The sequence below is a fragment of the Telopea speciosissima genome, chromosome 4 (assembly GCF_018873765.1).
Source record: "Telopea speciosissima isolate NSW1024214 ecotype Mountain lineage chromosome 4, Tspe_v1, whole genome shotgun sequence".
NCBI classification, from domain to species: domain Eukaryota; kingdom Viridiplantae; phylum Streptophyta; class Magnoliopsida; order Proteales; family Proteaceae; genus Telopea; species Telopea speciosissima.
In genome coordinates, this window is record NC_057919.1 from 7,785,168 (window position 1) to 7,810,708 (window position 25,541).

General features: G+C 37.1%; 2 protein-coding genes across 3 annotated transcripts in view; both read left to right on the forward strand.

The window, feature by feature from the left end:
* Positions 1-1,758: 1,758 nt before the first annotated feature.
* LOC122659955 lies at positions 1,759-14,184 on the forward strand. Its single transcript, XM_043855120.1, has 5 exons — positions 1,759-1,845; positions 5,310-5,442; positions 8,364-8,460; positions 8,953-9,039; positions 13,945-14,184. The coding sequence occupies exons 1-5, from the start codon at positions 1,785-1,787 to the stop codon at positions 14,077-14,079; spliced, it is 513 nt and encodes a 170-aa protein (XP_043711055.1). The 5' UTR covers positions 1,759-1,784; the 3' UTR covers positions 14,080-14,184.
* LOC122659950 (protein PIN-LIKES 7-like) overlaps positions 11,695-25,541 on the forward strand; it is a 30,637-nt gene continuing 16,790 nt past the window's right edge. For both annotated transcript variants that reach the window (XM_043855114.1, XM_043855113.1), the window contains exons 1-9: positions 11,695-11,705; positions 23,354-23,535; positions 23,640-23,719; positions 23,996-24,120; positions 24,228-24,349; positions 24,475-24,693; positions 24,890-25,003; positions 25,089-25,189; positions 25,440-25,492. In XM_043855114.1, coding sequence (XP_043711049.1) covers positions 23,401-23,535; positions 23,640-23,719; positions 23,996-24,120; positions 24,228-24,349; positions 24,475-24,693; positions 24,890-25,003; positions 25,089-25,189; positions 25,440-25,492 — 949 coding nt within the window. In that variant the 5' untranslated portion in view covers positions 11,695-11,705; positions 23,354-23,400. The remainder of the gene's footprint in view (positions 11,706-23,353; positions 23,536-23,639; positions 23,720-23,995; positions 24,121-24,227; positions 24,350-24,474; positions 24,694-24,889; positions 25,004-25,088; positions 25,190-25,439; positions 25,493-25,541) is intronic.

Below are 25,541 nucleotides of genomic sequence, written 5' to 3' on the forward strand. Positions count from 1 at the left end.
GCCACAAGATGTGCACTGCACACCGCAGTACCACAGAAGATCTTAATTCTATTTTAATGCATTTGATTCATAATATTCACTTTGGCTTTTCTTTTTTTTTCTTTTTTTTTTGGCAAATCGTCTACCTTGGCTTGGTGTAAGGAAAATTCAGGCCATCCTTTTTGATAGCACACTTTGGATAAAATACGATCAGTTTTTCTTAAGGCTTCCTCCATCAAGATTCTTGAGACACTAATCGTTGTGCTGGCGCTCGTCCTCCTTGGTTTTTTCTCAGTTTGCTTGAGCTTGAGATGAGCTCAGGGCTAGGAACCCCTAGATAATTTGGTCTTCCATTGTTTAGAATTCTATCATCTTCCCTAAACACTCTGTATTTGGATGGAGATTATTCTACAAAAACCTACCTGCGGTTGACTTCATCAATAATAAAGAACTACTATTGGTCTCGTAGTGTGAGCTATGTTTTTTTTTTTGTTTTTATGAAAGCAGTGTGAGCTATGTTGTTCTTAGAAGGAATCAATAAATCATGTCTTCTTAGAATGCAAATTTGCTAAGGAGATATGATCTAGATTTGTGGACTATTTTTGGTTGGAGCTGACCTTATCTATCCTCCCTACAGAAGTTGTCCACATGGTGGAAGAAGCCATATGACATCTCGAAAAGGAGCCTGGTTAGCTGGTCTGATTTTGATCCCTTTCAAATTTTGCACAAACTTTGAGGTAAAATTCCTAGCTTCAATCAGGTGATTGTAAGGAGCTTGAAGCCTTGGAATTTCAAATCTCTAGGTGGAATGTGATTCTGTCGCTGTGGAAATCCTGGTGCAGCCGTGCAGGTGAATAGCTTACCTTTGTTGTACTTCTTTTGTTCTTATCCTCTAGTAGATGAAAAATTACCCATTTTTGTAGGGAATCTAATCCTATAACCAACTTCTTATCTATATAGAGAATGAAATATGAACCTTCAATCCTTTTATGAATTTTTTTTCCCATCATATCTTGAAAGATTTTAGAAGAGATTGTCTGGGGGAATGAGTTCCTCTCTGGAGAGCTCAGCACGTCAGTGGGCATCCAACCGTTGGGTTGTGTTGCACACATTCCTAGGCGTGTACCGAGATATATGCGGTACTGCCCAACCCTTGGATACCTCCTAGGCACTCCCAAGGCTCCCTGGAGAGGGGCTGAATCGTTGTTTGGGATGCCAAGATACCGCTTTTATAATTAATTTGAAGGTTGATTGGTTCTCCTGATTGCATTGTCGAAGATGGGGTCCAATCTCCTTCTCTCTTTTTGTTTTGTTTTTCTACCTTGCCCAGATTTCTTCTTTTAAATTGTAATTATTTTTATTCATTATTAATATTTTTTCTGATCCTTAGCCAAAAATAAAAAAATAAAAAAAATGAATGGTGTTGGAGAGGGTTCATAAAGTCAAACTGGGCCACATGTGTGATGGGCTATCGTGGATTCGTAGTCCAGCATTTCTACCCTATGATTATGGGAGAGAGTGTTTTTCAAGTAGTCTATAAGACTAACCGGACCAAGTGCTGAATGGGCCAGGCTGGATTCCGACAAAATAAATCACTTGGACCAAAATCACCAAAAAATAAGGCTCGAAGCGGCACTGGTCAGTCATTGGTGACGAGTATTTAATTGGAACTTGCAGTGCATCTAAAAGCATCGATGTTATCGAACATCGACTAAACTCGAACCGAAATAAGAAAACACCAATTTTTTCCTTCTCCCGAATCCCGATCCCAAAATCTCTTCCCATCTTTGAAGCACCACGCAACGATGACTGCTCTCGCCAACCCGATTGTTTCTAACAGAAATCCTCGAATCCATTCCTTAAATGGTAACTGTGCTCTAACTTTCTGTTTTTAATTTCTTTACCAGTGATAGTTTCTGTGATCTACTTCGAGATCTTTTTCTCTACCGATTTAGTTTTTTCGTAACTCATGGTTGTTTTTGTCGTTTCTTAATGCTCCATTTCCTTGTCATTTTTTTGTTGGTAATTTAACAATGTAGCAGATTCATCAACTGCACATGAATTCCCCTACCCAAAAGTGTGATGAATACTTCTTTAGTATGTGTTATGCTTTTGTAGTGGATTCTAAGTCTGTATTCTCAGATAGCAGGAGATTTTTCATTAATAATTTTTATGACGATTCCAACTGTGTCAGAAGTTCCCACAGTGAATTTAACTGGTGTAAAAATGCAGTAATCATTGTGGGTTGAATAAGACCCCCCCTACTATTGGAGGTCTAACATGATTGTGGAATGAACTAATATCCCTAGTATTTTAGATTGGGAGGTTTTACTTGTTACTATCTCTCATTTCCTTATTCAAGCCCATTACTTTAGAGTGATTTGCCCCTCCCCTTTTTCTGTTATTCCATCTCTTATGAAATGATTGAAACAGTGATATGTTTTCCAAGGTTTTAGATCTCGGTTTCGACCACTGGTTTCGCCAGGCCACGAAACCGAGATATACCAAGATCTTGTATTTTTTTTTTTCTCAACTCGATGGTTGGTTTCGGTGGCCATATGGCCAAGATAGGTCTTGAAACTTGACATTCGATCACCCTATTTTAGGCCTTCTAAACACAATGGAATCATTAGTTTTTACAAATTCAAACCCAAAAATGGTACTTTGACTACGGACCCAGGTTGGTAGTCTATGGCATGCGTGAGGTCTACCCTAGGCTATTCCACACAATATTTAGAATTTTATTTAATTAAAGTAGAGAACAACTTAAATAAGCATTAAGAATTAAAATACATCAAACCATAAACCATTTAAGCATTAGGCATCATATTCATATTTCTTAATTATACATAATGATGGTTCAACTGTTTGTTCATAATTGTAAAAACTTGGAAAGAGACATAGTTACATAGATTAAATAAATACAAGCTAGTACTGAAACGAGTATCGGGCCGGATTAATGTAGTCCTAGGTAGGAGTAATCCCACTAGGAGCCAGGGTAATAGGATCACTTAACAAGGCTGGCTGATTGGGACAGCTTAGGCTAATTAGGGCAGAATTAGGGTTATGGTTAGGGTTTCGAGCTAGGGTTTTATTTGGTAATGATGTGTAGATTTTTAGGAGTCTATTAATGTAAGTTTGGTTTGATTTGGATGAAGTTGGAAATCTAGGGTTTTGGGTAGGATGCCTTATGAAAATAGGTTGTTTGTGGGAGCTAGGGTCTAGGGGCAGAATCTAGGAAAAAGGCTTATAGGGTTTTAATAAGCAGGCTTAGGGGGTTCTAATGATGTAAAGAGGCTAGGGTTTGGATAAGGTTTCAAATTCTGCTGTAGGGGCAGAATTAAGTTGCAGGTTTAATGGAGATTTTAGTGAGGTTTAATAGTGATGGAAGAAGAGTATAGATCAGGTTTGTGTAAGAGGGAGGAAAGGGCAGCAAGATACTTACTGTAATGCAGATATAAGGCAGCAGCTTGAAGAAGCTTGAATTGAAGAAAAGACCTCTCGATCTACAAGATGCAAGGAGTCGATCGGAGTCCATCAATCCATTCACCTTGATATTACACACAAGGCAACCTTGATATTACTCACAAGGCACACTCACGATAGAGCAAAGACAGCAACAAAGGCAGCAAGCATAAAGCTGAGTTTTATTAATCAAAATTCGTATTCAATACGTGGCTCCCTTAGAACCTTATATAAAAGACTCAAAATTAGACTTAGACACTAAAAAGGAATGGCCTAATCCAATCCTTAACCTATTAGCTAAGTTAAACTGACTAGGAAACTGAAATAGACTCAAAATAGAGTCCTAACGACTTAAAACAACTTAAACTACTTAAAATAAAGAAGATTCCCTAGTAGCCAATACGATATAAGAACCTCTTAGCCAATAGGATCACTTCACTTAAATTAGACCAATTGAACCAATTGGATGCAACCAATTTAAATCGGTTCAATTAAAAACATAAAAATAAATTAAGTATTGGGCTAATCCCGTATGCAACCTATGTACCCCTAGTTTAGGCTCATTAAAGTGGCCTAATACATAGAAAATCCTTGGGAACAGAGGCCCAACATGTATATAACCCAACCCTAGGCCTATTTCTAAAGAAATAAGCCAATATCTATGATGAACCTGCATCACGGATCATCATAATGACCATGTTGTTGTTGTTGAATCAAGCTCAATCCATAGATCGGTGGACATTGTATATCATATAATAATTTCATAGTCAATAAAAGAAGGTTAGATCATGTTTCTGTAAAAAAAAATTGTTTTTGAGAAGGAATTGTTACCTAAAAGTGTTCTTGAGATGCAATGCAACTCCCAAGAGAGATGTTGAAGCTTCAATCTTTAGTTGGAGGTCAGATTTGCCCAAAAGATCACAAAACTTTCACTTTGTATGAGTTTTCTCTTCACAACAAACCAACAGAGGCGAGACAGGTGAGATTTCGGCTCCAAGGGGGGATTTTATAAGACTTAAGTTGGTCTGGTTCAATCGAGTTGAAACGAGACCAAGATGTTTGGCGAGATCTCGGTGAGATACCGACATCTCGGCCGAGATATTGTAGTATTTAGGTATCGATTGTGATCTCGTCTCGAGGTCCATCGAAACCGAGATAATAACGAGATCTCGAGATCTTGTACCATGATGTTTTCCACAATTTCTGTGACCCTAAAACAATAGAAAATGTATAAGAACCTACGTGAGGTTGCTCCATTGCCACCTAGTGGTCACGGGTTCGAGTCGGGAAACAGCCTCTCCACGAAACGGGGGTAAGGCTGCTTACATTATGACCCTCCCCAGACCCTAGTGGCGGGAGCCTCATGCATTGGGTACACCCTTTTTATGCATAAGAACCTAGGTATGCTAAATGTAATTTCAATTCTTATATATATGTCACGCCGAGAAGTTCTCAAAAATTCCATGGAAATTTTTATCAATTTTAATTGGGGAAAGGCCTGAGTTTACTTGAATTCAGTTTTGAGTTTCAAAATAGAAAATTATGGAAAGAAGAAAAATTTTGAAAAATGTTATTTGAATTAAACTTAGGAAACCTAAAAATTGGCATTGTTTCTCACTCAAGATGTAAAGAAGGACACACCAATCTACATATAAAAGGAACTTTAGGAGACTAGCCTAGGTGCTGCTGCTCATTACTTGCTCTTGGAGCATGGTGTTCCAAATGTGTTTGGGCTTTATATCTGAGCTAAACTGGAACAATGTGTGATGCACTCATAATTACCTTTTATTTTGATCATCATGATTTCATAATTGGAGGTTTGCTTGGATCTGACTGTCTGAAACTCTGCCAAATTTCTCTGCTAGGTTCCTCTCTGAAGCCAGTAGACCAGTTTGTTCTGAATGGTAGCCCCAGCAGAATAACTCTTCTTCCTATTCATCAGAGGAAGGAAAAACTTTCAGCTCATAAAAGGCTATTTACAGTTCAGGCAGCATATAGGTCTTATTTTGCTCCTTACCTATTGATTTTTGTGGATTCCCTTTTTTATTTTTTTGGTTTCCCTGCATAGTTCTATTTTTTTATTTTTTTTCAGTGCCTTACTGTGATTTGCATTTCAAGTTTGTTGCAGATATGGATATGTTTTAGGTTCCTATCACATTTGGCCACAATTTTTAACATTGAGAATTGTACTTGGTTTTATTAATGTCAGCTATGATTGAAAACTTGGATTTTGTTTGATTTAAGTTTCACATGCAGAATGATTGGACAATCAGGACTTCCTAGGGTAGTTTCTTTCCTCAAGTCATTTATGTTTTCGTCTTTCCTACATGTTCATTTAGTTAACCCACTGCTTGTGCATTAAAATTGTTGGCTCCGGTACACTAAATTGGATTTTGTTGCTATTATAATTTAAGTCTGAAAAATAGTAAAACAACTGAAAATATGAAAATGCACATGATTTAATAAATTTTAGTGGTTATGATCTTAGTAACCAGAGCTGCACAAGTAGGTATATGGTTCTTATCAAAATTATACTTTAAGGGCTTAAGAGAAGAAACAAACATGAAATGTAGTGCCAAAATCTTTTGGTAGCGGATCCAAATTTTCAAACATGCTCCCAAGAAAGGTTAATTTGGTGGGTTATATGGAGAGTAGATGGGACTTGAGAGAGACAAGATGTTCCTCTTTGATGTGGGATCAATGTGTTTGTATGTGTATGTGCATGTGTGTTTTAATTTAGGTTTTCTCTAGAGTTTTTTTTTTTTTTTTAAACTGTTGAATTCTTCACAACAACCCAAAATGTCGCGAATTTTCCGGAACCTTTGAGCCCAATTCGTATTTGGAGCAAATTATAGTCCCAGATTAAGTTTAGTCTCTATTTATTGTTTTGGTCTGGTTTTGTTTGGTCTCATCCATGGTATGTAAGTTCTATCTTGACTTCTTTTATTTCAAACTACAAGTGTCTAATCTAGTATGAACTGGCGATCAGAACGTATATGGATAGAACTTATAGCGGGATCTCGAAAAACAAGTAATTTCTGCTGGGCCTTTATCCTTTTTTTAGGTTCATTTGGGTTCTTATTGGTTGGAACTTCCAGTTATCTTGGTAGGAATCTGATATCCTTGTTTCCGTCTCAGCAAATGATTTTTTTTCCACAAGGGATTGTGGTGTCTTTCTATGGTATCGCAGGTCTGTTCATTAGTTAGGAGTCCTAGTAGAGAAACAAAAACAAAGATTATTTAGAAGGATTTTCTGCTCTGTTCAGACATTTTTGAGGGATATTTTATTTTTCTGCTGCTAGAAAATTTATGCATGCTTTTGGGGTTGTATAACTCTTCTGTGGTTTGTGGATTCAAGGGGTCTAGAGGTCTTCTCTGGTAAGTATAATAATAGAATTTAAGTTCTACTTATTTATCTTCTTTTATTATACTTTCTGCTGTCACTATTGTCATTATTTTTTTATTAGAAAAACTGTCCCTGCTACCAGATTCCTCTTTTTTCTCCTCTTTTCAGCCCTGTTACCTGGAACCATCAAATATTTAGTTCCTGTATTCCACGGCTTCCTATGTTGTGCTAACACTCCATGACTTGTAAGAGAAAACTGACAGAATTTCTCAAATGCCCATATGTAAATTGTACCAACTGCACCTTACATATGACCTTTATGTATCATCCATTTTAGTTCTTACATTGAAACCCTTATTGGAGCCCGTTGATATTGAGACCCCTTCTTTCTCCTTGCTTCAATTTCAGACCAGCAGCCGGACTCCAATCCCTTCAATTGGTTCTGCATTAAATCTTATATTTAAACCTATTTCCTATATTTTTTTTCACAAAATCCTAAGCCTAATCCTCTTAAATCTTATCTTTCCTCTCTTTGTATTGCAAAGAAGCCTCTTCAAACCACCTCACTGATTAAACTCCCAATTAATTTCTCTTCAATCTCCCCCCCATCATAGAGTTTATGAGGATTTCGTGTGATTTTTGCTAATATTTCGCTCCCATTTTGTGTGATTCATTGTGATGTAGTTGGATTTAATTAAAGTTGTTGGGGCACCACTTGTATGCATTATGTTTTAAGACTTCGAAACCATTATGGAAGTTCTTGGAGTGCCAACTTACATGGGTTTTACTGAGTACTTCTGCTCCCTTTATTTGTAAGACTTTCATGGTTGTTCAATACAATATTTTGGTCCAAGGGGAGGTAATCATTGTCTGTATAAACATTTTATGGAATTTCGTCAGAAAACTTCATGTTCTTCCTAATATTTCTCTTGAACCTAAACTTTCACATAATATCTACCAATTTTGAAGGCCAAAAGTTTCCACAAAAGACAAAATTAAAAATGAAGTACCATAAATTTCTATATTCATACATTTATTTTTATTGGTCCTGCTGTATTGCCACAGTCAAATTTTCCTTACTTTAGGATGCTAAGAACTGTCTTCTCTAAAAAGGAGCTTCTTAAATGTGGTGTGTGGTCCATTTTTTTTTCTTTTTTCCTCAATTTATGTAAAATAATATATAAATGTTATTTGGTTCTGATATCTTTGGTTTTCTTACATTCAAACATTGTTTGTGTCTTAATACTTTTGAGTTTCATTTAACATTTTTTTGCTACACTGCCAATGCCCTGTTTGGTCAGCTTTTAGCCTTTTATCAACTTTTTGGTGCTGTGCTGCATGTGTTATTGGTGAAATTATTCTCAGTCTCCATCTAGTATCTGTCAGAAATATTATTTTTTGGATTACATTCTTTCTTAGCCGACCCCATTTAGTTGGGATAAGGCTGAGTTGTTGTTGTTGTTGGCTTACATTCTTTCTCCTGCTCATTTCTTTAGGATTAGTTATTTCTTATCTCTTATACAAATTACACTGATTCTTTTATTGCAATTTCCTACCTCTTCTGCAAATGCAGTGATGGTGGAAAATCAAGCAGTGCAAGTATCTTTATTGGTGGCTTCGTATTGGGAGGCATAGTGGTTGGAACACTAGGCTGCATATATGCACCTCAGGTAATGTTATGGTTTATCTGCCATATGTATCTGTTGTCATTGGGTTCAGTTCATGTTGTTGGGTCTTATTAGTGCAATTTCTGATGCTATAAATCATATGTTTTTCATTCTAACATTTTCTTGCGAACTGCTAATTGGTAAGTTATTAGTTCACCTTTAGGTATCTTTTCATTAAATTCTCTGCTATATTAGGGGCAATTCTAGTTGTCTGCTTTTTTAATAGAAATACTGGAGCATTCAGCCCCATATACAGGACTTGAATAAATTGTGGAGACTAGAATTTTATGTAAATCATCTGAAGCTTCCATTGCTGCACATGCCCATCCCTCAAATATTCCAATTGTGGGCCCACTCTTTTTATGGTCAAGCTTAAAACTGCAGGCAGCATCCTGGTGGATTAATACACTGTTTGGATGCTTGGATGATGTATCATTACTCAAGTAGGCATGTGATATAAGCAGGCACTAGCTGACAGATCATATTGACTTACAGATCAGCAAGGCATTAGCTGGAGCTGACAGAAAAGATTTGATGAGGAAGCTTCCGAAATTTATATATGATGAAGAAAAAGCTTTGGAGGTGAGTACTTCCTCTTTAATTTATCATCAGCTTCACATGAGCTCCACTTTATTTTTTATACAGCTTTCACTTCTCTGTTCTCAATGCTTGTCCACTTGCTGGTAGACTATGGTAGAGACATTTCTGAGAAGCTGACATTTGTGTGATAATTGATACACAGATAATATTTTGATCTGTTTGTCTTTGATCTGGGATCTTTTTTAGCTTTGATAAGTTTGGTTGCCCACAGTTCCAAGATGATGCTTTTGGTTGGGAAATCTTACCTTGTTTGTACAGTGCACAACTTGTACATGTAGCAGGATAGTGTTGGTTATAAGCATGTAATTGCTATCTAATTATCCAATGGTTGGGATTAGAATAACCAGCAGTTATCTAGAACAGCTGGTCATCAGGTTTGGTTCAAGTTCAGGTCGAAGGGCATAGTGTTAGAAAAACAACGCCCAGAAATGGGATTTGCAGAAGAAAACGAAAAAGAAGAGAAGAACAAACAAACAACACAAAGATTTTATGTTGTTCATCCCCAAGAAGGTAGGCTACATCCACGGCCAGCGATAGAATATGGTTTCACCACTTCTTTGAAGAATATTACAAACCCTCAAATCTCACATATACGTCGTCTCAACGAGATAAGAACACTATATAGGAAGCCCAAACCCAGAAAAGTACAGAAATGCCCCTAGACACCCAAAAAAGACCACCCGGTTTGGGTCGGACCAGAATTGAACATATGTCAAAATACATATCATTTTGAAGGTCTCGATGAGCTCTACAGGAGTCAGGCCAGCGGTGCTGATATATGCACTTTTAGGTCTTTTTGGCACTTTTCGAAGCCGAAACGGCCCTCCGAAGATCCCCACTGCACTTTCTGGACTGAGATCAGGCTTCACCTATAACACATAGCTGGTATAAAGAATGTTTTAGCAAAATTAGGAGTCAATCCAACGGTCAGATTTAAATAAATCAAAGGATCACCAAAATAGCAAGTTGCTGAAAACAGGAAATAAGATTTAGAAAGTACTGAAATTAGCTACTAAACAGAGAATAGTAAGTAATAACCAAAATAGAATCATGGAAGAGATTTATTAACTAAGTAATACTGAAATAGCAAGTGAACCAGACTTAGTAACATGTAGGAAAATAGAAACTAAGGTAGTAGCACCGCTGAACAGCAGTCAATGTTAGACATCAAACAGGGAACCAATGGATTGAACTGAAAAGTGTATTGGCAGTAAAATACAGATGGAAGAAAACTAACAATGGTTAAAGATCCAAATAGAAGTAAAAGAGAAAAAACAGAAACTAAAAGTTGCATGGCCAAGGATGGAAAGAAAAAGAAAATCAGAATCTGGCCTTAAGTGAATGGAAATAGAAGAAAGAAAAGGAAGGATGTGTTAGGTTTCTCATCTAACTGTATGGAGAAGGAATCTGATGCAGTTACCCGTAGGATGATGTAGGGGATTTGGATTTTTTGCAATCTTATATTTATTTGAGGGAAGTTGGGTATGCATAGGAGATTTGGTTGTTATTTAGTTACCTAGTTTACTGCAGTTTCTATTTCTTTTTAGTTGCTAATTTTATGTTTTCGGAGTCTTATAAGAACTAAGAAGTCATCACCCATCGATGGGATAGAGATTTGAAGAATGGAATAGTTTACCTTGTAGAGTGCTCAGAGACATTACCTACACCCATATAAGCAGATTTTGTAGATCTAGCCCTATTAGCTAAAGCACGTGCTGGCCAAATTACGTCCCGATTAACCTTATTTACAATCACCGAATCAAAAAACTCAAAAAGAGAAGTAGTAGAGAATAGAAGATGAAGGAGCTGCCAGGGCCAGATACAAAAGTTCTTTTTCGTTAGCCACAAAGTTAGGTTTGCTGTCCGAACGCCCTGTTCGATTGCCTTCCCTTCTGCTTCATCTGCAGAATTTAGCGTACCATAATCAAAGAGAAAACAAATAGCTCTTTATTTAGAAATAAGATGGAAGCCCACCCACTTTCCTTAGATGCAGGATGAAAACTCCCATCAGTAAGTAATAACGTTTGTCCATCTGGGTGACTGATTTCATAGAAAAAGGTTGATAAAGAACTAGGGGAGGAGTGGACTCTTCAAGCCCTGGACAGGATGCTGCAAAATGTGAGGATGTTGGATTATAATTTAAGGTCGCAATCCATTGATAAATATGGGAAAGAACACAATGGGGGTTTGGGCGATCTTGTTCATGAAAATACGATCTCTTTCCAACCAAATTAATGTATAAAATAAGAGAACCAACTTCCAAAAAATTTTTAATACCATAATTGGAAAGAAAAGTTAAAAAAAAAGAATTAGAAAATAGGGCTGAAAAAGAAGTAGTCGAAAGAGAAGAGATATGCAAACCAATAGGGCTAACAAACCAAATGAGCCGAGAAAAGGAACATTCAGAAACTAGATGCCAAAGGGATTCCCCAGCATCATGACACATTAAACACTTGGTCTCTACAGGAAATAATTTGTTTAGGTAACTTCTAGTAAGAAGACCATTATGGCAGCATTTCCAAAGAAATTGTTTAAATTTGGGGTGCATCTTTAATTTCCACAAGAGATTCCAAATAGAAGGTTGAAATGGAGGGATAGGAGGAAAACAGTTAGAATGAAGACTAGCTAGACAAGAAGCAACAATTCTAGTGGAAAATTGCCGAGTCTTAGAAAAGGGACAAAAAAGTTCATCCGTTGTGACAACCGATGAAAGTTTTACCTTGATAATAGAGGTAACAATATCAGGGAGAAAGAGATAGGGGAGAAGAGGAAGATTCCAATCACCATTGGAGTCCCTTAATTCAGCAACTTGGGAGTAAAGGGTAGAGAGGGTTGGAGAGATGATGGAAGGGTGAAAACCCAATCCTCCTTGAGATTTGGGTTGACACAACATTCCAGGAGATGGTATGAACCTTGCGTATAGTCAGGGAATGACCCCACCAGAAATCTATTTGTATTGAGTCAAGTTTATGACAAATAGAAAAGGAGAAATGATGAATAGCCATGTGATTAGTTGGAATGGAGGAAAGAACAGATTTAATTATTGTGGTACGTCCGACCTGTGAGAGTAAATTCATTTTCCGTCCAGCCAACTTACTTTCTAATTTGTCAACATCCTGAAATGACGATGACCCAGACCGAGGCCCAAATAATTTTGTACCCACATATTTTGCTCCAATAGGAAGTTGTTTAAAGCCTAGAAGCCTATAAAGGGATTGGCGGATGGAATCAGAGCAATTAGAACTGAAATGGAGGAAACTCTTATCAAGATTAACCATTAGACCCGACATGTCCTCAAAAAGATCAAGGATAGATTTATTGGATAAGAGATCGTTTGTTCGTTTTCAATGGCTCAACAAAATATAAAGCAATCATCGGTAAAAAATAGATGAGAAATGATTGGTGCAGTTCAAGCTATTCTGATGCCTTTAAAGACCATCTTCTTGAGCAGGCATTAGGTGTGGGACAACCCCTCCATAACTAGGAGAAAAGATAGGGTGAAAGAGGGTCACCTTGACGGAGGCCTCTAGACGGGGTAAAATGATAGAAGGCTGAACCATTGGCTTAATAGAGTAAGAGCAAGAAGAATGTAGAGTGATACAAGATCACACCAATGGTTATTGAAGCCCATCATTTTCAGAATAGCACACACAAAACCCCATTCAAATTGATCATATGCTTTAGACTAAATCTTCATGGAAACTTAACCAGTTTTGCTTCCTTTATCCAAACAAGCTTTACTGAGATAGGGTGAAAGAGGGTCACCTTGACGGAGGCCTCTAGACGCGGTAAAATGATAAAGGTTGAACCATTGGCTTAATAGAGTAGGAGCAAGAAGAATGCAGAGTGATACAAGATCACACCAACGGTTATTAAAGCCCATCATTTTCAGGATAGCAACACAAAACCCCATTCAAATTGATCATATGCTTTAGACTTAATCTTCATGGACACATAACCAGTTTTTCCTTTTTTATGATTTAAGAAATGGAAAATTTCTTGGGCCAAGATGATATTGTCTGTTATCTGGTGCCCCTTGGCAAAAGGCACCTGAAGTGGAGATATAAAACACTGCAATAGGGGCCAGAGCCTATTAGCTACGAGTTTGCAGATGATTTTATAGGTAACATTGCAAAGACTGATTGGTCGAAACAGATCCACCCGATTGGCCCCTAATTATTTAGGAATCAGAGTAAAGTATGGTTTAAAGTGGTGCTGTTGTTTTAGCCTTGGCCATGTGTGTTCCTCTCTCTCTTACCCTCGCTGGTTCAACTTCTATCTTGTATTCTTCACTCTCTGGTCTGATTTCCTATGTCTCTCTCTCTCTCTCTCTCTCTCTCTCTCTCTCCCCCCCCCCCCTTTTTCTTGATTATTGCTCTTCTTATAGTACTGTTGCAACCATTCTTGTTAAACCCAACTCCTGCTTTGTTAAACTCATTTATACCAAGTGCGTTGCAGAAAAGCATAATGCCATCGGAGTATTTGGGATGTCTAAATGCAGTTTACTACCCATGATTAAAAAGTAGTTACACCAACCAGTTTACCTAGGGGGAAAAAAAGGGGAAAGAATCTGAAAACCTGGTGCTTAAGATGAATTCATAGCATTGTCGGAATAAAGGAAAAATAATCAGCACTCATCACCAAGCATATAACCTTGGAAACACCATACGCAACAGATCCAATATGAAGTAGATAGGATTTATAGGGCAAGTATGTTTTTGTTTTCACTCTTTTATGGTTACTATTCTGCACTCTAAAGGGCAAAGAACATCTCAGATATCTGTTAGTTAACACTTTCTATGGTCTTGCTGCATGACATATGTTCAATCTTGCTTCCTTTGAAATATTCACTGACATTGCTCTGTATAATCCAATTGACATCAACAGAAGACACGAAAGATATTAACAGAGAAGATTGCACAGCTGAACTCAGCCATTGATGATGTTTCATCTCAGCTCCGCGCAGAAGACACCCCAAATGGAGTGGCCGTGGCCTCAGACGAAATTGAAGCCGTTATTTGAAGGCCTGCCATTTATTTTATAAGAGTATCCAATAACATTTTGAATCTTAATATAGTCAGAAGGCAACTTTTGGTGCTAGTAATCTCTATTTTTCTTGTTGACCTTCAATACTTTTGTTTATTGTAGCGGTGAATTTTTTTAAAGACCTTTTTGCCATAATATTTCCCTTATGCGCTCTCATTGGTCCCATGCTGGTGCAGGAGCCATACAACCAAGTAGCGATCTCTTGCCCTTTCCCATCTTGATTGTACTCAGTACTCACACTAGTCTTAGTTCTATCATTTTTTAGGAGGAGAAAAGATAGAAGTAATGTTTCTACATCGAATTAAAGTTGAAGAGATGAAATGGAGAAGTGATTTTCCAATGTTATTTTTCAAAGAAAATAATAAGATATGATCAAATAAAACGTGTTTTACAAACTCTATATCGTTGACATTTCCACTAAAAGCTAAAGGGTTTCATAATATATCTATAAGATTGGTTATAATTTACGAAATCAGATGATGGTATGAATGATTGCCAAGACTAATAAGAATAAAACTGGAAATTAGGTCATCAAGCGAACACATTACGAGATGGATCAATATAAGTGCCGATATGGTGGGAGTAAATGCTTCAATTATGTGCAATAAAAGACTAGCAAATAAACCAGAGAGAAAGAAAAAGGATTCAAGTTAAAATAATTGATAGCGTACAAGGAAGGTTGAAAATGACTTTGGCTTTAAATGATTAGGAAGACATGGGTTTATAAGATTTATTTAAATTTAGTTGACCTGAATTTGCTGTTAATTTTGATAAAATCTTATTACAATCAAAGTTGGTAAAAAAATAAATTGTAATCTTGGTTTTTTTGCTCTTTTTGTTAGTATGGCATAAATCTTTTATTTTTTTTTACCCTTAGACTTAAAAGAACTTCGAGGAATAAGACAAGGGTGCGTAATTAAAAGAAGGTTACGATTTCTCAATTCACCTCTTTGATTACAATTAAGAGTGTTAAAACCAAATCCATAATCGAAGCATTTGAATTGGAATCATTCCAACTGTTTTAATAAATGGCTCGGTTCTAGTTTTAAAATGAAATTGTTTATTAAATGGTTCAATCGTTAAACCAATGGTATACCGAATATGAACTGAACCATTTAATAAACTGTCTATGAACTTATTACATCTTCGTTCCATCTTCGTCTTGTTTCTTCTCGACTTCCAAAGTCATAAAAGCGAGACTGAAACTGTTTAAGGATCATTTATGAACCTAGTACCTCAAATTGGACGCAAAATCGAACCCAAAATTATGTAAAATCAGAAAATCGAAACCTTCCTTTAATAAATGGATAATTTCAGTTTCTACTCACTATACCAAATCAAACCGTTTAAATCAAAACTTCACCATTTATCAGCCTTAGTCACAACAAGATGCACCATATTAATCATTTAATAAACAATTCGATTTGTTAAGCATATCAACCCCATCAACCATGAATCTAGCTAAAAATGGTAGGCAAAAGATTTCCTTCTCTAGTATAGTGGGAAGAATCCCCACTCCACCACTGATATGATCATACAATGAGACTCTTGTGTATGGGGTCGAGTGTACTTCTCCCCATGCCCATCCGACAATAATAACCCCCCATGGTCAAGGGATTCTTCCTTAACCATAGATGTGGGAAAACTCAGTCTAAGATGATATAACTAATATAGTATGTATTTAACAAAAAGGGGAGGGATCCCTACAACATTATGAACTGAATATGCCACGTTGCACCAATGACGAGCATATAAAATGGTATAATCCAAATGAGTCCTACATGATCAAGATAGCTGAGAGGGGGACAAAAAAAAACTTAGCAAATGCCTATTGAAAGGTGTCAGGACTCATTCTTAGGTTGCTCCCCCCCCCCCCCCCACCACCACCACCACCACCACCACCACCACCACCACCACCACTAATAACTTGTAACTTCATTGACTATCTTAATTGTTTATGTAGTTGTTTATATTATCAGTTATAGATGATCATAAGATACAAATATCAGTTTGATTTGGATTTTATTAAAGAAAGTCATAATTTGGCTGCCGTAGTTACATCACAAACCTCATAATTTACGTGTTTAATTGTAAACTTAAAATTCCCTTTTAATGGTCAAACAACCTTAAGCTTCTTGATTTTTCTTTGGTAAACACCATAAGATGACATCAATGTAATTGGAGTATATTTATCAATATCAAGGATTTGGTTCCCTCCACGGTAATCTCCATAGTCCATCTCTCTCAAGCGGTTTGATGCATTCCACAATCCATATCCAAACTACTTATTTTTCTTCATGACATTGCGTCTAATGTGGAACTCATTCGGATTTCTTTTCACTATGTATAATCGATATTCTATTTTATCTATAGAAAAGTTATATTAGATTAACATTTATCCTCGCATGATTGGATGATGATATAGACAACATATATCAAATTAATTTAAATATTAATCAAAACACCATGTGAGAATCATAGTGCCAATATTCCGGAATGATTTTGATTCTGTCGATAATAGAAATCCAACCCTGAAATAAGAATAAACGGTGGTTGCAACTTGCATTGCTAATCAATGAATTGGCAGGGTGCAAGTTAGAATGACCAGTTTGATATCACTTGACATACCAAACTTGGACTAGCTGGGCTGGGATTGGGTTACCCATGTTGCATCGATAGATAATTATTATTTTTTGGAGAGGGTGCTCTAATTGGCAATTTGGAAAGGAATCTCCAAATAAGCATATGAATATCTGTCATGTGACAATTCAGATGGGGTCCAAATTTGTAGATAGGTAGATCTCAAGGTCTTTTGTTGACTTGTACAAGTTCAATCCAATTGAAATTAAGGTCTTTTTCCCTGTCATTATGCCTAATAAAGTATAACGCTTCACTATTTGTCACATGATAGTATATGGGTTAGTCCATGTGATAGAGCTCATAGAGGACCAGACAAGCTTCTCATTGGGGAAGATTCAAGTGTACTTCCTAGATTAAACAGGCTTCACCAATAATAAAAATATGAGGATATATGCTAATACATGGGAAGATATTTGATTGAATTTAAATTAAGTTCTGAAATTTAATATATGACCAATCAATATTATTCTCTAGATATCCAATAGCCAGAAATCTCATGCTACACATCTGCAAAATATATTTAGGTGTGTTAAAATATTCCTTTCCATGCTGCCTTGGAGGAATTTTTGTCTTTTCTGTTTTTTTTTTTTTTTTTTTTTTTTTTTAATTGAGAAACAGAACACTGTCTAATTGCGTGGATCTTGCGCCCAAACACAGGAGCGTGCAAAATTCCCATCTCACCCTCGTGAAATAAAAAAATTCATTCTATATTAATGCCCCTATGCACACTCTCATTGACCCCCATGTTGGTGCAGGGGCTACATGACCAGACAACGATTTTTTGCTCTTTAATTTTATAGATTGAGTATTTAGTGCCCATTGATCCTTTACTGTTTTGGATAATTCATCAAAAAAAAAAAAAAAAAAACCACACTTTGTCCTAATTCCAATTTAAATTTGTCTCATGAAATGATATTTGTCATGGATGTTAATAGCAAACTAGCACCAAATTATGGAGAAAATGCTTCCATCTTCAATCTTGTTAATTTTTTTCAATAAATAAGAAAGCAAGAGGGTTCTTTGAGTAAGTGAGGACTAACAAATAATGTGAAGGCCCGTAAATAGGGAGACTGTCAAGAAGAGAGGGAAAAAAAATAAACAAAAGATGTTAACGTAGCCTTTGGTGCCAACATCAAGAGCATTTTACCAAGATGCAAGGAGGGTAAAATGACCACCCCGACCCCATGAGCCCTCCCTTATTGGATGCTTGTGTGTACACTCCCATTGGCCCCCATGCTAGCACAAAATCACTAGACCTGACAATTTTTTTTTTCCATAAAAAATGGTGTATGCAATGCCCGAGGCTGCTACCAATGCAGGGTCTGGAGAGGGTCATAATATATGCAGTCTTACCCTACTTCGTGGAGAGGTTGCTTCCCACTTTTCTCCATAATATAAAAGACAAAAAGGTGATATATGTTGGGACTTGGAAGTAGTCCACATAACTATTATTGGGCTTATATATATTTAACACTTGTTTTGGATCTATTACATATACATGGGTAAAATTATAATTATGTAAAAATTATAATTTCTGACTTCGTGAAAAATCTCTGATTCTTTTGGATGGATGTAGGCATTCCGTGCGATCATACCGAACCACATTAAATTCTTTGTTTATTTGATTTCTTCTTCGTAGTCCGTAGTTGCTCATTCATTCCCCAACAATATATGAGCTCATCGAATAAGAGTATAAACCTGAAATCTTTTTACCAAAACAAAACAAAACAAAACAAAACAAAACAAAAAAAACCTGAAATCTAATCCAATGGTCACTATCCATCCTTTAGCTGTGAAAACGTGGGAATTTAGGCGGGTCGGATGGATTGTCCATTTAAAAACGGTCCATATCCATGGGGTCCGATCTCTAAATAGTAGACGTCATTCCGTTCATAATCATTGAGGTAGAATTTAAATTTGGGAACCCTAGCCTTGATTGGTTCAGGCTACAATTGGAGGTCCAAAAGATTCCCTTTTGAGTATGAATTTTGGTTTTTTATGTTGAAAACTTGAAATTATTAGAAATTAAGTATTGGAAAGGTTTTTTTTTTGTTTTTATTTAATTAATTAGTCTGGCGTCATTTTAATGATGGGGGAGTCTAATTTGGACGGTACAGGAACTGGACTGGTGTGGAAGGGGTCCAACGAAGGGCTGAGGTGTTACACTGTCATGACTCGTGACAGATAAAAGAAGATGAGGTGTGATATACGTGTTGGACTAGAGGCCTAGCCCCTAGGTATTTTTATCTGCTCCATTTGCTGTCCGCTCCATTTTTCCAAGTTCCTCTAATAGAGGGGATAGATCCCACCCAGGCAATTTGTTCGAGCTGGGGTAGGGTGTTCATTTCCGCCCCCCCTCTATTAGAGGAACTTGGAAAAATGAAACAAATAAAGGTCCTTGCCCTGCACCGGTGCAGATACAATGATGGAATTGATGATGTATAAAGGCATCAATATTGATGTAATTTTTGATTTCATGGGATGAGGTGGTAATTTTGCACGCTCCTGTGATTGGTGCAAAATCATGTGACTAGACAATGTTCTTTTTTATCTTAAAAATAAAAAGAAGTAGTTTGGGCATGCCGCCAAGGTGACTAGCATGTGTCAAATTCTCTCATCTCCTTTGAAAAGACCCCCTTGCTCGAGTTGGGATCAGGTTCTCGAACGAGAATGCGTCAAAGGCATACAGATGGAATACACCAGAGGTTGGACCCACATGGTGGTTTCCATCTTCGATCCCTTCTCCTCTTGCCCTCTTTTGTCCAGCCCCTGCTGTGATTAGTGTCGGTCGTTAGCTTATCGAAAGCTTCTGACATACCTAACCTTCTTCCTAAATAAAATTAAGGGAAGAGTTTTCTATGGGGAGCGTGACCCACTAGCCGTGCACATGTAGAGGTATCAATAGGGTGGGTATTTTCGCCTTTCACATGGGTGGGTCCGGTCATTTCCCCCCTTTCGAGACGTAGGGTTAACGCTCAATTTCTCCATAAAATTATGTAAAAAAGATGTTTCTTATTTATCACATTCTTATAGTGACGTCCTGAGTGTTTTCTGCTTATTTGCAATAATAATAATAATAATAATAATTGAATTTTAGAGTATTTACATTTCTCTCTCTCTCTACAGACTGCTGCTCATGTAATATTCTCATTTAATGCCCTTATATGTTATAGTATTTACTACGAGTGCCTCATACATTATATAAACGTGATGGCGTGAAGCATCCTTCTCTCTCTCTGTGAGAGTCTCAGCAGATATATGTCTGGCATTGTAGGAGGAGATGAGACATTATTAATTGGGTGGGTCTGAAGAAGAAAGACGAGTAAATCTGATGGCTTATTGTCTTCTAAGACATCCTCAAGGTCCCTCCTTCCCTCTTCCTCCACCTTCTCCGCCCATATCGGTTTCGGCTCATCTATCTCCACCACTCTATTCCATTTCCAGGTTCGTTCTTAATTCTCTCCCCACTCTTCTTCTAATCTTCTTATGTTTTTTTTTTTTTGTTTTGTTTTGTTCTTCTTTTTTAGTTTTGGTTTTAGTAGTACAGCTTTCTGAGATTGATTATGTTTGTCTTTTGGGTTCATTCTACCTCTAAAGAAGAAGATTAAGGGGAAAAAAAGGAATTTTTTTTTTTTTTTTGTTTTTAATTTAAAGGAAGATTAAAGGGAGTTCTGGAGTGTGGTGGATTAGGTTCTGTACAGGAAGGCTTCTTATTACCCTCTGTTAATCTGTTATTAGTTATTATTAATATTGATCAGAGAGAGCAGCTAATTAATGTTCCTTGTTTGCTTCCTCCTTCGTCAATGAAGTAAGCGGAAAAGAAGAGGGATATGGAGAGTAGAAATGTGGAATTTTTAATTCTTTCTTCTAATCAATCATTGGTGTTTTGACCCAAGATAGATGATGACATTTTTTTTATTTTTTTTTTTGATGAGAAAATAAAAAGGAAAGCAGTTTTCTGTACGGGAGTGTGGCATAGGTGTCTATCTCTCTCCTCCTTAAAAAAAAGGGGTAGAGGTGTCTTTTCACATGGGGAGGAGAGAGATAGACTCATCGGAGTGCTGGCGTAGGCCACACTCTCGGACAGAGAACTTTTTCCCAAATATTACAACTAGGCAAAAGTTACAAAGATATAGGCCCAGTGAGCCCGACAAGGCCTGGATTGGGCTATGGTTGAGATTTTTCAAACCCTGAGTAGAGTTGGGTCGGGCCTCGTTGAGCTCAGCCTGGTATATATAAATATATAATGGGAGAAGAATGATGCTTGGTTGCGCCTTACGTGAAAAGACCAACCCGCCCCTGATGATCGATGTTCATTCGCACGTTGTCATTGGCCCAGCTAATGGCACAGTTAGTAGCCACACGATCAAGCAACGTTCTTTTCCCCATATATAATATGGGAAAGAGAATGCTACCTAGTCGCATGTGGCATGTAGCCCATGCGCCTAAACACAAGGCTACATGAAATTACCGTCGCACTCTCAAGAATTTTTTACTTTTCATGGGGGTGCGTACGGTCTTTTCGCACGGCTCTTGTGTCTGGGTGCAGGGATCGTACACTGCACCAACCTGGTAGCGTTCTTTTCCCTATATATAATATGAGAAAAAGAAGGCCGCGTAGTTGCATCCCCTACACCCAGACATATGGGTGACGAAATGACAACCTCACCCCCCATATTGGATGCTTGGATGTGCACTCCCATTGATCCCCACGTTGGTGCATGGGCTAAGCTGTAATTATTGTTTCAAGACCGGTCTAGTTAAAGACACCCTCCCTACGGCCTACGGGCCCCAGCTCAATTTACTAATCAATTTTTTTTTTTTGGTAAATACTCAAATGACTAATCATAGGAGTTTAGTTATGTGTTAGTTATGGTGGCCCAGAAATTCAAGAAAGTAAAACTAAATTCGATGGTGGTATTGCCGCATAACAACCACCGTATTGAATTTTTTGTTGACATTTTTACCCTCCTTATATACTTGAAATTTTCTTTTCAAATAGGTGAAATAGCTCCTCAATTATTTAAAGATTTCTATTGAATTGGTTTCAATTTCACGTAAATATGGTGCAAATCATACCAGACACCTTTTCAAATTAAAACCACCTTTTGAAATAATTATGAATATCGAAATCCTCTGCAATGCGGGAATCTGGTGGTGCACTGCAGTGCAGCCCCCTGAGAGCTCGACACATGGAAGAAGCTTCATCCAGTGGTGCAAGTTCGATGCAAGACAGTTTTTTTTTTTTTTTTTTTTTTTTGTCTTTTCTCTTTCTTTTCTCTCTTCTTGAGCTTGGCACCGTTGGATGTTGCATCTTCCACATGTCGAGCTCTCAGATCCACACTGTAATGCACCTCCAGATTAGGGCACTCTAGAGGATTTTTTTCCTCAAAAATGAGACTTAGAATGAATTTCCTCCTTTCTTGGAGAATTAAAGGCCCACCAGACCCATTAATCATAAATATTGCAAAATCTTATTTATAACCAAAGAGGTGAATTAAGAAATTAATTTTTTGGCCCGTTAGAGATAAATGAGGGTAAATCTTGTTGTTTCACATAAAATCTACATTAAATACTGCATCAAAAAACTTTCAAGATTTAAATTTTTTCCCCTTATATTAAGTTTTTTATTAAATAATTTTTAAAAATAATACAAGAGACAATCAAAAGAAGGCTGTAACTTCATAAGTTCACCAATTCGGGGACAAGAAGTTGTAACCAATCATAAAATGTAAAGTACTCTTTTAAATCGTATCATAAACAATAAAATGGGCCAACCACTTGAGTCCAATTCTTCTGCATGTACGCGTGAGAGGTATTGTCTCATTTTTGCTATTTACAAGGGGAGGAGGGGTATTAACGAAAACAAAAAGGACAAGTGGTTACCTCTCACATCTACATGTATGTGCAGATGATCCATTCTCCAACCACTTGGTTTGGGGGTTCATGTCTTTTTCTTGGATGATAGCCACTTGGCCTAGCGTCTTAGACTCTCTGGTGAAGTTTAAGGGTCAAATATAACTACGAAAATTTATCCTCTCAAGTGCAGTGCAGTGCACCACACTTAGAATCCAACCGTCCACCCAAGACTTGAAAGGATAAAAGGACGTTATTGCCCATGTTTTTAGATTAGATTCTTTAGTGTGGTGCACTAGGCAATACATCGCAGTTGAGAGGATGAAAATCAGACAACTACTTGCTCAGTTGGCTGATGTCTTATCGATGAAATGAGGCTTCTAGGAGATCATGAGTTCGACTCTCTTGAGAGAGATAACCGTCTCATCAGATCTCACGTAAGAAATTCAATGGCTGAGATTGAAAGAGGTTAAATCAATGATTACCAATTAAATTACATGTTTGTAACTTTGTGGTAACCAACTAAAAAGTGGAGTTTCTGTCTATTCTTGCTTGCTCAGGATTTTCCTACTCTTCTACTAGACTTTTCAATAAAGTGTCCCCAACTGCTATTTGATCAAAACAAAACTTCAGTTGGAGCAGATTCAGAGGATTTGAAGAAATACAAATCACACCCATCTCAAATCACCAGTCCAACGATAAGAATTAAGAGCCTCACTCAAACAGCAGATACAGAGAAACAGAGAAAGATCAGTAATAAGAACTAAGAACAGAAGCAGAAAGGGAGAAAAAAGATAAAGAATGGGGTTCTTTACACTCCTTGAAGTGGCAGCAATGCCAGTGTTGCAGGTTCTTCTCATCAGCATTCTTGGAGCTTTCATGGCAACCGAGTACTTAAACCTTTTACATGCGGATGCTCGAAGATACTTGAACAAGGTATAACACTTTGCATTACATTCGATCACTACTCATAATCTAATTGTTTGGAATTTTGATTTGAAATCTCTGGTTCTGATGATAAACATTTTGGGCCAATGTAGATTGTTTTCATGATCTTCACTCCTTCACTCATCTTTGCAAGTCTATCTAAGACTGTTAACCTCCAAGACATCATTACATGGTAAGCTAAACTTATCAAAATAGTAAAATTCATAGAACCAAAGGGTGATAATCTCTTTAATAAGGATCATTATACAAGATGTAGCTCAGATTTGTTCTCAACTCTCAGTTATTCAAATAAATTGAGATGTTGGGAGTTACAGAGTTATGATCTCACATCGGTTTGTTCAGGTCCTTGGTGTCTTTATACTTGGATTGAACCCTCCAACATACCATTGCATTTTAATGGAGTTTTGATTGGATTCTCAAACTCCATTATGTTTGATCATTTCTTTAGGTGGTTCATGCCTGTCAATATGGGTTTGACCTTCTTGTTTGGAGGAATACTTGGATGGATTGTTGTGAAAATATTGAAACCAGAACCATATCTGGAAGGTCTCATCATTGCAACTTGTTCAGCAGGTAAATTAGTTGACTCAGAGTTACTGTATTTTTCAGTCCTTTCTTTGAGAGTAATTCATATGTTTTGGGATCCTTATTTGCTTGCAATAACATTTTCATTTAATCAGGAAACTTGGGAAACCTTCTGTTGATAGTTGTCCCTGCAATCTGTGATGAGGAAGGCAGCCCATTTGGTGATCGTAATATTTGCAGCACTGTGGCACTCTCCTATGTATCTTTCTCCATGGCGGTAAGGCAATTCTTTGGCTCAATAATTTAGCTAAAGTCTAATCTCAAAGGTTAAAACTTCAAATGTCAAGTTTACTTAACCATGAAAATGTAAACATTTCAGAACTTTTCTTTCTTATGATGCAGCTTGGAGGATTGTACATTTGGACTTACACTTTCCATCTTGTACGAAGTTCTGCATTAACATACAAAGCAATTCAAGAAGCCGAGGGATCATTGTCAAGGAAGCCTAACGACGATTTTGATGCCAACAATGAATCCTACCTTCTCAAGGCAGATGATCAAGATCAGACATCTATACAAGTGACATCAACAAAGTCCATTGATGAGCATATTGAAAATGGTGTAAGCCCCCTTCTGACTTCTATTGTTAATTCCTCATTCCTTGAAAATGAAAGGGGAATATTAAGATCAAAATGTTAAGAATTTGGCCTCTCTATCAATCCTGTGAGACCTTACATACCCCATGAGTTCTTGGTTCAGTATGAAGACCCAATTTCATTGATTATTTTCTGCAATATTCAAATTATTCTCATAATAGGTTGTGGCACAATCATCTGGGAAAGCTGGGGATGAGATGTCAATCTGGGGAAAACTAACAGATTTTCTCCATGAAATTATGGAGGAGTTGATGTCACCACCAACTGTTGGTGCAGTAAGTGTTCTTAAAAATACTAACTGTTCTAATTTGTTGTCTTGTAAGTTAAAGAGATGACCTTAACTTCTTCTTATCCTAACAGATCATGGGATTCATTTTTGGGTGTGTGCCCTTTCTGAGGAATCTTATTATTGGTAAAACTGCTCCTCTGCGAGTGATCCAAGACTCGATCCAATTACTAGGGTATGTATTACTCGCGTTCAGTACATTAGTCCAAAAAGGAAACTCAAGATATCTCCTCTGTTTTGAATATAATTGTTAGTTCAAAAACAATCTCTCTTAGTATTCTCCTCTGTATCTGTTTGTGTTAGCTACCTATAATGCAACACAGAAACTTTACAAAGTGAGAGATAAACTGAAATCACTTTGAGCTAGTCATTGCCATCTCCTAATTTTCATTCTTTTATTGACATCAAAACATCTAACTGTGTAGGGATGGCACAATTCCTAGTATCACCCTTATACTTGGGGGTAACCTCATCAAAGGTAAAAATGAAATGTGGTAACCTCATCAAAGAGAGAAAGAAAGAAAAAA

Excerpts from the sequence above, each read along its gene's own strand:
- LOC122659955 (XM_043855120.1), top strand. The coding sequence starts at position 1,785 with ATGACTGCTCTCGCCAACCCGATTGTTTCTAACAGAAATCCTCGAATC. Across the intron at positions 1,846-5,309 it reads TCGAATCCATTCCTTAAATG|GTTCCTCTCTGAAGCCAGTA; the intron begins GTAACTGTGCTC and ends TTTCTCTGCTAG. Across the intron at positions 8,461-8,952 it reads GCTGCATATATGCACCTCAG|ATCAGCAAGGCATTAGCTGG; the intron begins GTAATGTTATGG and ends ATTGACTTACAG.